Source organism: Leptonychotes weddellii, chromosome X, assembly GCF_054177405.1.
Source record: "Leptonychotes weddellii isolate Sample4059 chromosome X, ASM5417740v2, whole genome shotgun sequence".
Lineage (NCBI taxonomy): Eukaryota > Metazoa > Chordata > Mammalia > Carnivora > Phocidae > Leptonychotes > Leptonychotes weddellii.
The window spans coordinates 78,296,796-78,315,890 of record NC_138385.1 but is presented as its reverse complement, the minus strand read 5'-3'; the positions used below and the strand labels follow the sequence as shown (position 1 = coordinate 78,315,890).

Here is a 19,095-nt window from a genome sequence, read left to right as displayed (position 1 = left end):
AAATTCTCTGAGAATCTAACCCCCCTGACTTCTTTCTTCATTCACTTTATGTTAATTTTGTTCCATACAATTACTACCTTGTTAGAAAATGATGAAATTTCAGAGCTGCAAGAGGGTTTAGTAGTTACCTTGTCCAGTTTCCCAAACTGAGCTCCAAAAATAGGACTCCTGAGAAATATTGATTACTTACAAAAAGGATTATGTAGCCAAATACGCTGAGAGACTGTACTTTGATCACATTGCTAATTAGCATTTTTAAGGCTCTGAAAAGTCTTATAATAAACCCATTTAACTTTAACACAGCATTTCTTACATTTATTTGATCAGAGCCCTGGTTTCGAATAATGCACTTTTTAACTTTCTGTGGAGGACAATTTGGGAAACACATGTAGTTCAGTGCCCTTCATTTGTAAGGAATTTGAGATAGAAAATTATTTTCCAGTGTCACACAACTAGTTATCAGGTCTCAGTTTCATATATATTCTCTAATTGTCTCTGTTTCATATATGCTTAACTTTTTTTTTTTCATGGCTTTTTTGAGATATAACTGACATAAAGTGTTGTGTAAGTTTAAAGTATATGATGTGTTGATTTGATGCATGTATGTTGTGAAGTGATTAACACAAAAGGTTAGTTAACAGATCACCTCACATAGTTTTAATTTTTTGTGTGTGTCCCTGCCCTAGGTATGTGGGATGGGTGTCTTTATGATAATCACCTGTGACCAATAAAGAATAACCAGCCCCTAAAACAGAAGTAAGCCATTGAAGGTGTTATCAATAGAGATGTTAAAAGGATTTAAGTTCCCTGGTTAGCTTTCTATAAAAGATCAACCCTAAAAGCTCTCGCTGGCAACCCTGTAGGGACCCCTCTCACTCTTGAGAGCTTTTTCTGTATCTTCACTTAATAAACTTCTATCACTTTACTCACTGAAAAAAAAATTGTGTTTGTCGAGAACTTTTAATATCTACTCACTTAATGTCTTTCAAATATACAGTACAGCATTGATAACCATAGTCACCATGCTGTACTTTATACCCCAGAACGTATTCATCTTAAAACTGGAAGTTGGTACCTTTTGACCACACCCCCCTTCCCCCTGCCCCTGGCAACAACCATCTACTGTCTATTTTTATGGGTTTTTTTTTTAAGCTTCCACATATGAATGAGATCACACAGTATTTGTCTTTCAGTGTCTGACGTATTTCACTCAGCATAATGCCTTCAGGGTTCATCTGTGTTGTGGCAAATGGCAGAATTTCCTTTTTTGTGGCTGAATAATATTCCATTGTGTGGGTGTGTGTATATATGTCACATTTTCTTCATTCATCTGTAAGTGGATGTTTGTCTATGTCTTGACTATTGTAAATAATGCTGCAGTGAACATGGTGGTATAGAAATCTCTTCCAGATACTGATTTCATTTCTTTCAGATATATATACTAAAGTGAAATTGATGGATCATATAGCAGTTCTACTTTTTTTTAAAGATTTTATTTATTTACTTAGAGCATGAGCAGGGGGAGGGACAGAGGGAGAAGCAGACTCCCCGCTGAGCAGGGAGCCCGATGCGGGGCTCGAATCTGGGACCCTGCGATCATGACCTGAGCCAAAGGCAGATGTTTAACTGACTGAACCACCCAGGTGCCCCAGCAATTCTATTTTTTTAATTTCTTGAGCAACTTCCTTACTGTTTTCTATAGTGGCTGTACCAGGTTACATTACCACCAGCAGGGTACAAGGATTCCCTTTCTTCCCATCCTTGCTAGCATTTGTTATCTTTTGTCTTTTTGATAATAGACATCCTAACAGGTGTGAGGTGATATACCATTTTGGTTTTGATTTGCATTTCCCTGATGATTAGTTATCTTAAGCACCTTTTCATGTGCCTCTTAGCCATTTGTATGTCTTATTTTGAAAAATGTGTACTTGGGTCCATTGCCCATGTTTAAATTTGGTTGTTTTTTTGCTATTGAGTTGCATGAGTTCATTCTGTATTTTGGATATTAATGCCTTATCAGATATGTGGTTTCCAAATATACTCTTACATTCCCTAGGTTGCCTTTGCATTTTGTTGATCATTTCTCTTGCTGTGCAGAAGCTTTTTAGTTTGGTGTAATCTCATTTATATGTGCTTTTGTTGCTTGTGTTTTTGGTTGTCATATCCAAAAAATCATTTCCAAGACCAGTTTCAGGGAGCTTTTTTTCCCTTTGTTCTTCCAGGAGTTTTATGGTTCCAGGTCTTACATTTCAGTCTTTAATCCATTTTGAGTTAATTTTTGTCAGTGGTCTAAGACAGGGGTCCAATTTCATTCTTTTTTTTTTATTTTTTTATTCTTATGTTAATCCCCATACATTACATCATTTGTTCTAGATGAAGTGTCCAATGTCATTCTTTAACATGTGAATATCTAGTTTTCCCAGCACTGTTTATTGAAGAGACTGTCTTTTCCCCATTGAGTTTTCTCAGCTCCCTTGTCAAGTGAATATTAGTTGATTTTATATGCCTGGGTTTATTTCTGCATTTGGGATTCTGTTCTTTGGTCTGTTTTTATGCCAGTATCATACTGTTTTGATCACGGTAGTTTTGTAATATAGTTTGCAATCAGGAAGTGTGATGTCTCTAGTTTTGTTCTTTCTCAGGATTGCTTTGGCTATTCAGGGTCTTTTGTGGTTCTATACAAATTTTAGGATTGTTTTTTCTATTTCTGTAAAAATTGCCATTGGAATCTTGATAGGGATTGTGTTGAATCTATAGATGGCTTTTGGTAGTATGGACATTTTTAACAATATTAGTTCTTCCAATCCATGAGCATGGGTTATTTTTCCCTTTATTTGTTTTTCTATTACTTTCATGAACATCTTACACAGTTTTCAGTGCATAGATTGTTCACCTCCTTGGTTAAATTTATTCTTAGTATTTTTTTTTTCTTTTTGATGCTATTACAAGTGGGGTTATTCTTTATTTTTCAGACAGTTCATTGTTAGGCTCTGTAAACAACTTATTTTTGTATGTTAATTTTGTATCCTGCAATTTTACTGAAATCTTTTATTCTGACAATTTTTTTTTTTAGTAGAATTTTTAGAATTTTCTGTATATAAGATCATATCATCTGCACCCAGGGAGAATTTTACTTACTCCTTTCTGAGTTAGATGCCTTTTTTTTCCTTGCCTGATTGCTCTGGTTAGGACTTCAGTACTATGTTGGGTAGGAGTGGGGAATGTGGGCATCCTTGGGAATCTAAGACCATTCCTGATCGTAGAGGAAAAGCGTTCAACCTTTCATCATTAAGTATGATGTTATGATGTGGGCTTCTCTTGTATGGCCTTTATTATTTTGAGGTATATTCCTTCTGTACCCAATTCCTTGAGAGTTTTTTTTTATCATGAATGAATGTTGAATTTTATCAAATGCTTTTTCTGCATCTACTGAGATGATTATATGATTTTTATCTTTTTTTTTTTTTTTTTTTAGAGTTTGAACAGGACTGGCATTAATTCTTCTTTAAATGTTAGAATTCACCAGGGAAACCATCTAGTCCAGGACTTTTCTTTGTTGGGAGGTTTTTGATTACTGATTCTATCTCCTTACTCATTATTAGTCTGTTCAGATTTTCTATTTTTAAATGTTAGAATTCACTAGGGAAACCATCTAGTCCAGGATTTTTCTTTGTTGGGAGGTTTTTGATTACTGATTCTATCTCCTTACTCATTATTAGTCTGTTCAGATTTTCTATTTCTTCATGATTTAGCTGGTGGGTTATATGTTTCTAGGAATGTATCAATTTTTTCTAGGTTGTCCAATTTATTGGTGTATAATTGTTTGTAGTAGTTTCATTTTCCTTTGTATTTGTGGTGTTACTTGTAATGCATCCTCTTTCATTTCTGATCTTATTTTTTCTTGGTCTAGCTAAAGATTTGTCCATTTTGTTCATCTTTTTAATGAACCAACTCTTAGTTTTGTTAATCTTTTCTATTTTCTTATCTTTTATTTCTGCTCTAATACTTAGTATTTATTTCTTCTACTAACTTTGGGCTTGTTTTTCTTTTTTTTCCTTGAAAGTTCACTGCTATAAACTTCCCTCTTAGAACTGCTTTTCCTGCATCCCATTGTTTTTCTTATGTTGTGTTTCTATTTTTTTATGTCTCAAGATTTTTTTTTTTTTTTAATTTTCCTTTTGCTTTCTTCTTTGGTCCATTGTCGATCAGAGGTATGTTATTTAACTCCCATGTACGAGAATTTTTCAGCTTTCCTCCCATTTTTGATTTCTCATTTCATACCACTGTGGTTGTAAAAGGTAGTTGATATATTTGTTTCCTTGAATTTGTTGAGACTTGTGGCCTGCCATATGATCTGGTCCCTTTGGTCTATAATGTTATTTAAGTCTGCTGTTTCCTGATTGATTCTCTGTTTATATGACCTATCAATCACTAACAGTGGATATTAAAATCCCCAACTATTATTGTATTGCTGTTTATTTCTCCTTTTAGTTGTGTTAGCATCTGCTTTATGTATTTACATGTTTCAATGTTGGGTGAATAAATATTTACAATTAAATGACCTTCTTTGTCTCTTGTGACCATTTTTAGCTTAAAGTCTATCTTGTCTGATAACAAGTATAGCTATCCATACTTTCTTTTGGTTACCATTTGCTTGAAATATCTGTTTCTATCTCTTCACTTCATTTTATATGTGTCCTTAAAGTAAGTTTTTTTGTAGACAATATGTCATTTGGATCCTGTTTTTTATCCATTCAGCCATTCTGTGTTTTTTAATTGGTGAATTTAATCCATTTACATTAAAAAATAATTATTGATAGGTAAGCCATTCTGTTCTATTGAATTCTGCAGTTGTATTTTTAGCTCTAAGATTTCTGATTTTGATGGTTTCTCTTTCTTTGTTGCGCTTCTCATTTTGTTCATAGCATTGTTTTCCTAATTTCATTTAGCTGTCTGTGTTTTCTTAAAGTTTACTACGGTTCTTTAAGAGGATTATTCTGAATTCTTTTTCAGGCAATCTATAGATCTCTGTTTTGTTAGGGTCACTTTTGAAGCTTTATAGTTTCCTTTGGTGGTGTCATGTTTACCTGTTTCTTCATGATTCTTGATTCTTTGCATTGGTGTCTCTGCATTTGCTTAAGCAGTCTCCTCTTTCAGACTTTACATGTTCACTTTAGCAGGGAAAGACCTTCACCAGTCACTATAGCTCAGGGGTACTGGACAGGTCATCTGGTAGCCTCTGTGGGAAGGCAGGGCTTGCTATTGGGGTTTCTAGTTGGGTGAGGCCATTGTCCATGTTCTGAGGTTGGGGGGATGCTGCTGGCTGGGCTCCACAGTTGGGTGGGCCTGTTGACTGGGCTCCATGTTCAAGCAGGATCAGTGGGCAACCATCTCTTTGTTTGGGTGGGGCTGTTGATTGTGCTCTGAAATCAGGTGGGGACACTAGCTGGGCTCTGCAATCACCTCTGGTTGGTCAAAGTCCCAGGCTGTGTTCCCTGGCATGGTGGCACCACTGGTTGAACTCCTTGATTGGACAGGGCTACAGGCTGGGCTCCACAATCACCCCTCATTGTATGGGGCCTTGGATTGTGCTCCACAACCAGATGGTGCCACTGGCTGAAGTCTGTGTTTACAAAGGGCCCACAGTTTGTGCCCTGAAGTTGAATGGGGCTGCATGCTCATCTTCCTGATCATGTAATCCATGGGCTGTGCTCACCTGGTAGGCAAGGTCATTGGCTAGACTTCCTTGTTTGGTGGGGTCACAGGCAATGCTCCTTGATTGGGTGGGGTTACTGGCTTGGTTTCTCGCCTTGGCAAGGCTACAGGCTATGTTCAACAATTGGGCAGGGCCAGTAGTCTGGGCTCCTCTGCTTATCAGGGTTGTAGGCTGAGCTCCATGACTGGATGGGATTGTAGGCTGGGCTGTGTCTCACAGTGCAATAGGCTGGCTGTGCCCCCACGTTTCCCAGGTCACTGCTCAGGCTCCTTGGTTATGTGGGGCCAGAGGCTATGCTGAACTGTTGGGCATGGCTGCTGGCTTTACTCCCTGACTGAGCCAGGGCTATAGGATGAGCTCTGTGGCTGCTGTAGTTCTCTGGCTGGGCCTCCTGGATGGGCCGAGCTGGAGGCTTTGCTCAGCACTAGGGTGCGGCTGGGAATTTGCTTCCCTTCTTGGGCAGGGTGGTAGAACAGGCTCCCCTACCAGTATGGCCCATTGACTGGGGATCCAAATCATACAAAACTGCCAACCAAGTTCCCTAGCCAGAGGGGACCACTGGCTCAACTCTGCAGGTGGCCAGAGGTGCTGGCTGGGATCTCTGCTCAGCAGTGTTGCTGCAAGCAGGAATGCCATCTGCCAAGACCTGCTGTAAGCTCTACCCCCTTCTCCATCTCTAGCTGATCCCCAGTGGTCAAGCCCTGCAGATTCTTCCACTGACCCCTATGAGGCAAGATATGAGTGGGCTTCCTGCAAAGGGGTCCCATGTGCTGAAGGAGCTAGGTGTCTGCCTTGGGCTCTCTCTTCCCACTGTAGAAACCATAGTCCCTGGGCAGAGGTGGTGGGGGGAAGCCCTCTCAATGTGGCACTGTAGGGGATGGGCAATGGGGTCAGAGTGTGTCCCGTCCTCTTACCCTTCTAATGTCGGATTTTCACAGTGATGTTTTTTTCTATGGATAGTTGCCAGTTGGTCTTCTCGTGAGGGGGACTATAGTTGGGAATGACCTATATGGCCATCTTGATGATATCATTCTCCCCTATATGCTTAACTTCAAGTAGGTTATACATTCCTTAATGGATGGATAGATTATGTCTTATAATTTTGCCTCTGGTGCTTAGCTCCATGTTGGGAATGTGGCAGGTGAGTAATAAATGTGTGGTAATTCTATGATTGAACTCTGTAAGAAAATGAAGCATTATGGTATGAATTAGCTTCTGTGTATGTATTTTCATCTTTTAAAAACAGAATTGCTATTCCTCCATGCATACCTACATTTGGATTATGTGGTTTTTTCCCTAAAAATTTCTGTTGTCAGTAATTCATGGTTATTGATTCATACTGTTTATTGGTAATAGCTCTGTGGGCTGCTTTGCTTCAGGGATAATTTAATTAGGGGTACTGCTATTTGACACCATTCAGGAAAATGTTACACTGTAAAGGGTATATTGGATTTGTCACAGAACAACACTGAAGAGAAGCCAGGGATAGGCAAACTAATAACATGCCACTTGCTTATTAAAATTGGGCCTTTTGGCATTTTTGTCCAACATTTTTTGTTTATATCACTGCCTTCCTACGAAACAAGCGGGTGACCAGTTTGATGACTTTTATTTGGCAAGGGCAGAAACTAATGCTGGGTAAACAAGGACATAGTAAGTTGATACAGATGGAGTCCATGCTTTCAGAATGCTGTTTCTGTTCTTTGAAGTTAGATACCTATTTGTGATGAAGAATACATTTGTGTAAGGGGGCAAGATTGGAATGCACTAAAGTGAAATGGCTCATGTTGACCACATCAGCTTTAATGGAACTTACTTGATATACTCACAATCTGACTGTGTATGTGCTGTGTTTTATACAGGGAATCATCATCCAGGGACCTGCCAGAGACCACAAGAAAACATGGGGAGGAGTAAGTGTCTCTTTGCTTTTTAATAATTCATACTTTCTCCATATTAATCTGTGTATCCAGGAAATTAAATTTGCAACTCAGAGTTTTTTTTTTGTGGACATCTAACTTGTATTTCTGATTAGTGTTAGAAAGTTTTTGTCTGAAGCAGGGCAGTGCAGGGAAAGACCATCAGACCACATGCTGCTCATTGGCTAGGGTCTTTTGTTTTCCTTCCTTCTGCTCTTTTCTGAACATCTCCCAGTATAGGGAGAGAAGGCTCCCTATATATAGACCTGTCCTAATCCCAGCTTCTTGACAACTCTTAGCAAAGTTACCCATATGCTTCCAATGGTTTCAAAGCCTTGTTGATAATGACATTAAGAAACAGACAAACAAAAAAGATATTGCTATGCAGCTAGTGACAGTATTAAAAAAGTCATCTGTGAGGTTGATTTATTAATGGTTTTGATTTCCCCTAAAATGTTAAAGCCTGGCATTAAGAACCATTAGATGAATTCCTTTTATTTTTCCTTTCTCATGAGGCTATTTATGAGCAGTAGACAGTAGACAAATTCAAGGTCATTTTGTTGTTAATATTAACTAGCCACCAGTGACTCCATAAATAATTCTAATCAACATAGACCATAAAACCAGATGCATAAAGGACCTCAGAGGGAGACTTGGTGTTGTGTAGTATAATGAGAAGAGTATTGGTCATGGAGTTAGAGGCCTGAATTCAAATTCTACTTCTACTGCCTTGATCATATCCTAGAGTTCCCCTACATTTGCTTGTCCATCTCTCAAGTGGGATTTATATATTCTGCACTTCTAGCCACGGAAAGTTGTGGTTGGCATAAGGTAATGATACATATAAAAGTGTGTGAAGAACTCTAAAGTATAGGGGCGCCTGGGTGGCTCAGTCGTTAAGCATCTGCCTTCAGCTCAGGTCATGATCCCAGGGTCCTGGGATCGAGCCCCGCATCGGGCTCCCTGCTCCGCGGGAAGCCTGCTTCTCCCTCTCCCAGTCCTCCTGCTTCTGTTCCCTCTCTCACTGTGTCTCTCTCTGTCAAATAAATAAATAAAATCTTAAAAAAAAAAAAACTCTAAAGTATATAAAAGAGAGCAGTGGAATCTGCTCATTGCTGTCCTTATTGAATAAGTATATTTTCATTGGTGCTGCCTTTTTTTAAAAGATTTATTTATTTTAGAGAAAGAGAGTGCGCGCATGAGCAGGAGGAGGGAGGGGTAGAGGGAGAAGGAGAGAGAATCCTAAGCAGACTGCGCTGAGAGCAGATCTTGATGCAGGGCTCAATCCGTGACCCTGAGATCACAACCTGAGCCGAAATCAAGAGCCGGCTGCTTAACTGATTGAGCTACCCAGGCACCCCCACTGGTTCTTTTAACAGTTAAAATGAAGTTATATGATCAGATGCTTATGTAGGCAACAGGGCTGGGATCAGGGTTGTGCAAGGGACAAAGAGTGCCTCCTTATATTTTGTGCTCTAGGCACTTTGCTTGCCACATCTTAGTATGGGCCCAGGTTGGCAGCCCCAGGGATTATGGATCAATCATGAAAAATTTCTTCCTGAACCTTGTTGAGTCAGATTTTGCCTGTTTTCTCCAGTGATTTCCTGGGGGACTGATTAGCCCCCGGGATTCTGGTTCTTTCCCAACCTCCACAAAATATATCAATCTCCTGATATTTTAGAAATGTAAAAGACATGAGTAAATTTGAAAAGAACTGGTGAAAGTTCTGGGACTAATCCACGCCATGTCCTAACTCCAAGTCAGCTATCAACAGAAGTGTCCAGAGTAACTCACTGTGGCTTGGTCCTCACCTAATCTCAAGCTTCAGGTGGATTTGGAGAATGTTTGGATTGTTGGATTTCATCATGACCACACAGAGAAGCTACACTGAGGCAGAGCAACACATTCCTTATTGTTTCCTCTCTTCCTTTTCAGAATGATCATCAGGTCATTAGCAAGGAGATCATTAGGAGCTTACTTTAAAAGGTGCTTCAGCAAGTCTTTGTTTAAATGGTCAGGCAACTAAAAGGAGTTCTTGTAAAGGATAGGACATGGTAATGTTATCTGCAAGGATGGGCATATTTCCATTCTGGAGATTAGATAAGGGAAGTGCTCCAAAAAATGCTACTTAACAAACACATGGAAGCTTATAATAGCATTTTGACTGTTTGTGTTGACCACTTTAAAAGCATCCTTCACATCCTGAATCTCAAAGACTCTATCCTTTTCTCCCTAAGCTTTACTTAGCTTGCATGATTTCACTTGCTAATTGCAGTCACTGTTAGTGGGGGAAAAAAGATGCTACTATGTGGTAATTTTTTTCTCTTCTGGCAACATACAATGAAGTTTTTTACTGGATTTGGCAAAGATTCTCACAAACATAGCTCAGTGTGTCATACAAAGGGACAGCAGAGGAAAATATCACAAAGACATGGCACTAGCCTCATTAATGAGGAGGCCAGAAAACAAAGAACACAGCTGGAAAACCATATGGTGTAGGTGAAAAATTAAAATTAATATTGGCGTGAATTTCTTTTAGTATTTTTTGGTACTGGATGAAGAAATTATCTATTAAAATGTGTTAGATGAATCATTCTTTTATGTAACATGAAAAAAAGTGTGAGCCAAGTCTTAAAAATGGTGGTGGGAGGATGAGAATACGCTTGTGTATTTAATTTTTTATTAGACCACCATCAGTGTCCATTTTATGTGTCATTGAAATCCCATTTACTACATATATATGAATTCTGAACTAGAGCTTTATATTTAGGACTTTAAGAATATATAGCTATTTTGATATCAACAAGTGTCTGTAGAGCACTTCATAACTCACAAATATTTCTCGTGCATTATTTGAGTTGTAAGAGAACTCTATGATGTAAATAGGGATATTATCTTTATTTTATATATTACAAAACTGAAGGTAATGAGAGAAAGTCTTATCTAAATTCCACAGCCTATAAAATGGAGAGCCATAATGCAAACCTAGGTTTCCTTATGTCCTATGCAGTTTTTCTTTTCTTCCAATAGACCATGTTCTGAATACCTTAGTCATTAGTAGTATATAAAGTCAATTAAAAACTTAGGAGCTATCTGTTGATTTGATAGGTAGGGAAGAAAATGTTTTCTCAGATCTACAAGGATGTTCATATATTCCATGGGGGACTGGACAGATGGGCAAAGAGAATTGGCTCACTCTTCATCACCATTTATGATAACAGCTAAAACACATGTATTAGATAGTGGAGTGCCTCAAATATCAAAGTCTTCTGAGCAAAATTAATGAAGCAATGAACCCATAGTGCCAGGTGCCTAAAGTAAGGGGTCTAAAATACCACTTACCTGGTGAAAGCCACCATTCCTGTTCAATAGGTTTTTGCCTTGGTGGTTTTTCTTAACAGGAAGAATATAATACATTATGGAACACCAGAATAGTAGGAGACAACAAAGGGAGATGCTGTTACAAAAAGGAACAGCATGTATAAATAAAATCATGTATAAGATTTCACTGGAGAATGAACATTTTCACAAAGAAGAAAATGTGAGGATTTTATAATGTGTATGTATAGGCTCACAAAATGTTATGTATATAATGCTAGAGTATTTATCTTCATCATCTTCAGATGGAAATTAAAACTTTATTCTATGTTTTCATCCCCTCACTCCCTGAGCAACTGGTATATTAATGACAAAAGTCTCGATACTCCACAAAACAATTCCTTGGGATTTTTCTTGCTAAAAATTTTGGAAGTTGTTTTGTTACAATGTGGTGTTTTGTTTTGTTTTTTTAGATTTATTTGAGAGAGAGAGAGTGTGAGAGAGAGCACAGGGTGGGGAGGGGCAGAGGGAGAAGGGAGAGAGAATCCAAGCAGACGCCCTTCTGAGTGCAGAGCCCAATGCAGGGCTCAGTCCCACAACCCTGAGATCATGACCTGAGCCAAAATCAAGAGTTGGTCACCCAACCAACTGAGCTACTCAAGCACCCCTGTTTTGTTACGAGTAGATTTTGATTTTTAAGTCATACTTACTTTCCATGTGAATTTTTTTTATATCAGAACACACTTCTCTTACTGCATGTTCTAAGTGCTAGAGCAGCAATTCATGGTTTTTATCAGCCTAATATACAGTTATGGATTGTGAATTCCACTGTCTTTACCTTAAGAACAGAGCTTCTGGAAGAAATTCATTATGTTGGCTCAATAATAGCCACAAGATGCTGCTACACCTGTTTTACAAAATGGGAATAATATTTAGCGATGAATCTTCGAAAGGATTAATTTTGCTTCATTGTATAGAAAACAGTATTGGGAATAGCTGAATGATGGCAAGCAGAGAGGGCTTATTTGTGGAGAATAATTAAAATAATATAGCTTAGCATTTTTTGTTTTTCCTCTTCCCTTATTTAGTCTTTAGAAATTTACCTAGCCTAGAAGAAAATCCTGGGTCTCTAAGATCTAAGTCTGAAAAATGAGTTTCTATCTTCATTTTCTATACCTAATGGTAACTTAATGCCCTTGATGTTCTCGTATCCATGAACATATAAAAAAACAGCGGCCGTGTGCCAGTTACAGTCTTTGTTTTTTATTAAAACGTAGCAGCATAATTTCTTTGGGTCACTGGATGTACTTGGCTCCTTTAGCCCAAGAAACGCAAACATGTTACCCCACTTATCAAGACTTAGTGGAAGGAAAGATGGTTTAGAGCTACCACAGTAAATCTCTAAGCTCTTTGATTCAATGCTGAACTACTGCTCAGTTGAGGCCAATCCTAAACTTTAACTCTGAGCATACAGCTCTGTTTTTTCAAACAGGGAATGAACATTCAAACTGACAAGCATTGTAAAGTGACTTTCTTTTAATGTAATATCTAATTTTATTTGACAGCTCCCTGGTTTATAGTTCAAGTAAAGGCACACATTTAAAGCCAATTAATTATTTCATTTTCTGGCCTGTATTAAATTTCAGAGTTTCTTTATTACAGTAGCATATTCATGCCTCTGCAGTTTAGATGACATCACCAATTTATTGTAAACCCTTATCTTCATAATTTTATAAGAGTAATACAAATCTGCTTGGGGTTGACAGCAGCCATTGCTTTTTCCTAGCAAGTCTTTTCCACTAGGAAAATGAGGTAACTATTTAAGGGTCAAGCTACTTTAAAAACAAACAAACAAACAAACAAACTCATTATAGTGCTTGATGCTTTTTGTCTTTGATACAATCCTCTCTGCCTTTTACCTATTTAACAAGAAAATAACCTTTGGTACTTAAGTTAGGTTTGCACTGTTGACATTTTTTTTTCACTTGAGGCAAAATTCGTGTAACAGAATTCACCATGTTAAAGGTACAATTCAGTGACACTTCATCATTCACAGTGTTATGCGACTATTTCCAAAAATTTTCATCACCTCCAGAGGAGACTCCAGACCCATTAAGCAGTCAGTCTCCAATCCTCCCTCTCCCTAGGCCCTGGCAACCTGTAATCTGCTTTCTTTCTCTATGGGTTTACCTATTCGGGATATTTCATATGCAGGGAATAATACAACATAAGACCTTTTGTGTCTGGCTTTTTTTTCCTTTTTTTTTTTTTTTTTAAGGTTTATCCATGTTGTTTTTGTTTTGTTTTGTTTTGCTTTAAAGATTTTATTTATTTATTTGACAGAGAGAGAGACAGCGAGAGAGGGAACACCAGCAGGGGGAGTGGGAGAGGGAGAAGCAGGCTTCCCGCAGAGCTGGGAGCCCGATGCGGGTCTCGTTCCCAGGACCCTGGGATCATGACCTGAGCCGAAGGCAGACGCTTAACGACTGAGCCACCCAGGTTCCCCTCCATGTTGTATTTGTATTAGTACCTTATCCCTTTTATGGCTGAATAATATCCCATTGTATAAATATACCACATTTTGAACATCTGTTCACCAGTTGATGGACATTTGGGTTGTTTCCACCCTTTGGCTATTGTAGGTAATGCTGCTGTGAACATTGTTGTACAAGTTTTTGTTTGAATATCTGTTTTCAGTTCTTTGAGATGTTTTCTAGGAGTGACTTGACATTTTTGGCTGGATAATTCTTTGTATGGGAGGGGGTGCTGTCCTGTGTGTTCTAAGATGTTTAGAAACATCGTTGGCCTCTCCACACTAGATGCCAGTGGTTCCTTCCTCTCCAAGTCGTGACAACCAAATATGTATCCAGACAGTGCTAAATGTTCCTTAGGGGTGCAAAATTGCCCTGGGCTGAGAACCACTAATTTAGAATAAAGTAAAGTAAATCTTTACAGACAAGCCATAATACACATATTATGGTGTTTTTCATAGAAGTATTTGAGTCTAAAGGGGAACGTTATATGGTTTTGGAAACGAAGATATAACCCTGGTTCTATAATCAAGCAGTTGTGTCCTTGGGGGAGTCACTTAACTTCTGGATTTCAGTTTTCTCATCAGTAAAATGAAGGGATTGAGATGGATCAGTGGTTTCCAGTGTGCTCAGTGAAGCCCCAGGTTTTCTAAAGGGATCCCTGAGGAGCCACCATGAGGGAAAGGAAGAAAACGAAGTATTCCTGGTAATTAGCACCTCCACTTTAGGCAGAGCAAGCAAAAGTTTGCATTGTGCTATCATTCCTAGAGAAAATTCACATATAAACAATATTAATTCCACCAGTAAAAAGTCATTTCTGAAGTCCATGTGCTAATTAACAAAGGCACTAATTTGTCAGTGAGACTCCATTTTCTAAATCCATTATGCTCTGCTGCTGTTGGCAGGAGAAAAAGGTAGCTGAGTGCTCTCTTTTGAGTGCTATCTGAATAGCCATCTCTGGAATGTGGCTTTTTGATTAACTGTAGAACATATTCTATTAGGACAATTATTCACTCCTAGAGTCTAGATTACAGCTATCACATAGGTAATATCATACTGTCTATGTTGACAAGTTGTAAAGCGTTCACTATAACATAGAGTTAGGTATTTAAAACCATATTTCGTATTTGGTGAGTTCTGTCTACCTGCCTTTTTTTCCCATTAAATGGCCATTATCAGTTATAGTTATTTCCATATTCTTCCATTTGGGTCAGAACTATAATCAGTGTAGATAGGATACGTAAACTAAAAAGAAACTTTTATGGTTCTAAGAACTGTAAACACTGAGACAAATGATACTCTTGCTGATATAATTAAGGTACTAGTGACAGGAGAAATACCCATCTTTGGAATTCTTCTGTTCTGATGATTCCACCTGATTTTGTGCTTAATTTTGTATAAATTAGACCATTTTCTAATTCTGTATTTGTTTGTTTCCTGTGGGTAAGGTGCACCCCCTCATCCATAAATATCATGTATTAGAGTATCCTACCTTTAAATCAGTTCTTATGATCACTAGTAACTTGATTGCTGCCATCTACCATCTCAGAAAAATTCCTTAATAAGGAGTTATGAATTGTAAAATTCCTCCAAAAGAAAATTTGGCCTTCTACCTTTTTTTATGAGACAATCTATGAGACCATTTCTCTGTATCTCATTATTCCTTATTAAGCATAAAATCAGTGGACAAGAGACATCTGAATGAATATACGTTGTAAAATTTGATTTTAAAGAAAACCATTTTGAGTTAGTAAGACTCACTCTTGGGGGAACCATGTTTTGTTTTTAGAGAATATTGACTTTATAGACATACATTACTTCTGTTGTTTTCTCTCTTTTAGAAATCCATTTCTGGCATTTGCTCCACCCTTATTCCTGGAAACCTGCCTGTTATCATCTGGCATTTTGTTACATACCTCCGGGGGCACAAAGATGTATTTTTTTAAGTGTTAGGTAGTGATCATGACCACCACATTGTCCTTAAGAAACAGCTTCAGGATTATTTCTTCTCTCAAACCCTGAGGCTTCCCACTCTCACTACCTCAGTCCTGTAACTTCAAATTAATTTTTTAAGTATCTGAGTTCTTATATGGGCTTCAGCTCCCTAATTCACATGAAAACATATATATATATACTACATGCCATCATAAGCTGTACATTTGTAACATCTTGATTGGGTATATGAACACCACTATACAACAAATTTCTGAATTAGAAACCTACCCCCTATGAAAAAATTAACCTTTAAGTTCTACAAATAGGTCACAGAGGTGAAATATAATTGGGAAATATTTTATTTTTTTTCCACCTTATCAAAAAATAGGAAGATGGTCCAAATGGCATCTTTTTAGTTTGCATAATTTTGTTTTTTAGTAAGTGAAGTGTCACTTTGGAATGTGAGAATTTGTTTTTCTAGGGAAAGTTACTTCCATCAGTCTGTGATAAGAAATACCTACTTAATACCTTTTTCAGCCAGAAAAAACCTTGAAGGCATTGTATGCATGACCAACTGAGTAAATAATAGCATCAAAATGGCTTAGAAGCAAGAAAACAAGGAATTATGAATATGACACATCGTAGATTCTTTTTATATAAATCTGAGCACAGGGTTGGATGGGGAGGGTGTGCCTTATTGATTTTCTCTTCTTATTTATTTGCTGTTGGTTTGGGGGATGGTGGTTGCTTGGCTGGAAAATAGTGTATTCATATCTCAAAAGGTTTTGGATAAGATAAACTACGCCTACTCAACAAAAATCTTTCCAATTAAAAAACTTCACAGTTACAACTGAAAGGGCCTAAGAAATCATATACAGCACCTTAGCTTAGGAGACAGGCCCAGATAAATTAAGCAATAAAGAACCATGCAGCCAGTTTAGTGCCAGAGCTGGAATAGGAATCTGCATATTGTGACTACAAATTCAGGACCTTTTCACCATATTACACTCCTCTCTTGTCCTGCAGTTTCACTGGGCTTAATTCAGGGTTGGTGAAAGTGGTGAACAGATACTGGTTTCGAAAAGATGGTTTCAGAAGTCAGTGTTCATGTGACAAACAGGAGGCTCATAATATGGATAGCTTAGCATATTCTGCAGTCTTATGAGAAATTCACAACTAAACAAGATATTAGAGATTTATTCAGAAAAGAAAAACAGCTTCCTGGTTAGTGTGTGAACCCATTATAGATTCAGTTGTTGCTGTACCAAGATTTACACAGCATTCTCTAGGAACAAACTTTCCATTTGAATAAATACATTTTGCAGATTGCTGATGTTTATCTTTTTAATAAGTGTTTTAAAAAACTTTTTAAAAAGTATTTTTATGGAAATAGTTCTAAAACAGATCATATAATCTACTTCCTTCCTAAACAATATCGTGAACATCATGGTCCTTTCTTGATGACTTAGATTCATCATTATAAACATAATCACTGATACCTACAGCTTTGGTTAGTATGGGGGAAGGGGAGAGGTTAAAGCCTATTCCAAATAACCCTCAAAGGGCCTTCTGTCTCTCTTTTCCCTTGCCTTCAGATTAATCAGCTTTCATTTCTTGTTTCTCTCAGTGTGTTGAAGTAGTTCAGCCCATCCTGCCCCTTCTACTTTTCAGCTGTAATGTGCAGTGAGGCTTTCAAGTTTCATAGCCAGGCTCGTAGATGAGGGTTGCATAAATTGATCCTTGATGAATCTAAGGGAGCTGGGGCTTCCTGTAGGTAAAGCATAAGATAAATTGTAATGCAAGACCTTGGTCATCTCTTGTTTCTAAGTTCATGAGATAGGGTTTATTTGAGTGTTTTCTGCATAAATGATATATTACTATCAATATCCACAATGATCATGTAAAATATTGAATAGCTACCTGAACTATCAGATAACCTAAAAATGAATAGAAAATAATTTAATTATTCAGTGTATTTTGTTGTAGCTACTCCTGATTCTCTTTAGATATGTCATGTGTATAATTTTCATTTCTTATTCTAACCTTCTTAAAATCTTTGTGGTCTGTTGTTAAAATTCTAATGATAATAATAGACTGTCAGCATACATTTGACCAAACTTGAAGTTAATAAAAGTAAGCATATAAGTTATTGTAAAGGATGCTTCCTTATGATTTTGTTACAGATGTCAGATCCTTATAATAAGGACCAGAAATAGACCTTAATTTACATTCTGAAGAATTTCTTGTATTTTAAAATCTCTTACCTCCCAAATATTTATTAATCATCAAAGTATATTGTGGCCACTACACGGCATTAGGTAATTGAAAGAACCTATGAGATTCTCATAAGGCTTTAATAGTGGCTAAATGTATGGTGCAGCAGGAGAAAAATGGCTAAGGTGATTTTTAGTCGCACGGGACACACTTTGTCTTCTAATTGTGAACCACCAAGATATATCTAAGATAGCCTTGGTTTCAGGGAAGCCAAGGCACAAGTTCACTGAGAATCTTTGATACTCTGCTGATCAGATAGCTGAAGGTAGACTGCATATTCAGTTAAGTCAGATGCATACCATCAATCTATACATTTTCAATAAGCAGTCTAGACAGACTAGTACAGAGTGCCTCCAAGGGAGTTTCAGACTTAAAACAACACTTTATAAAGCTAGTACTTTTCATCCTAAACTTGACCAAGGGGACCAAACTCCCAGGCATCCCTAGAGTTAAGCATACAGATTCACTGCAAGTTAACCCGATCCTTATTCATTCTGTATTTTCTGAGTGTATTTTTATTATCAGTTTGGCAGATCTGTTGTTTATCCTTTTATGCAGTAACTGCCACCATGATGGTGACAAGTCATACTACTATTTATTGAGCATTCACTCTTTGCCAAGCCCTGAGTAAAGTACATTATGTACGTTACCTCATTTATAACTATGAGACTGGTGCTATCATTCCAGTCTTACAGATGAAGAAAGCAAGCTTAGGGTTTTTGCTTTTCTCCCATAGCCGTTTGCTCTAACAACTTTTTCTTGCTTTCTAAATGTGGAACTGATGTGCACCACTGAACAAGCTTGGGATACCAATGAGATCACATTTGTTAAACAACCACAGCCTCTGGTAATACAAGAATGTCTTCCTTCCCTGACCAACTCTGTTCCCAGGGGAAATTCAAGAACTTTAGGATTGCACATTAGGTCTAGAAGAGTAGGTCTTGACTCTTGCATTGAAGAAAAGATGATGGAATGCTAGATTAATTGTACACAGTTCCTATTCTCCGTTGCTCTTGATTTTCTTGCTACTGTTGCTACTATATAGTCTTATATCAAAACCAGGGCAACTAAACCAGGTGTTCTGGTACCCAGAACAGTCCCAAGTACACTAAAGGAATCACTACAGTAATTGAATAAATTGCCCTAGCTGGGCTGGTAGTAATTTCCAGCAGTTCTGGAAAAAGAAAAGGGCACCTTTCTATTTAGCATTTCACTTACCTTTGCCTGCCCACTCCATAATACAGTAGGCCTGATTTCCCGGTAATTCAGCTATTTAGTGACCTTGTTGTTTCAGTTTTTATATTCCTGATCTCTTCTACAGGCAAGCTCATGGAAGCAGAGTGGCTAATTGAGGAAGGGCTAACTTAGTATAATCTACAACTGAGTGATGTGACTAGGGGAA

General features: G+C 37.7%; 1 protein-coding gene across 3 annotated transcripts in view; it reads left to right on the top strand.

Annotated features, from left to right (window-relative positions):
* PRRG1 (proline rich and Gla domain 1) overlaps window positions 1-19,095 on the top strand; it is a 90,771-nt gene that overhangs the window by 43,967 nt on the left and 27,709 nt on the right. For all 3 annotated transcript variants that reach the window (XM_081809008.1, XM_081809009.1, XM_081809011.1), the window contains exon 2: window positions 7,579-7,629. In XM_081809008.1, coding sequence (XP_081665134.1) covers window positions 7,620-7,629 — 10 coding nt within the window. In that variant the 5' untranslated portion in view covers window positions 7,579-7,619. The remainder of the gene's footprint in view (window positions 1-7,578; window positions 7,630-19,095) is intronic.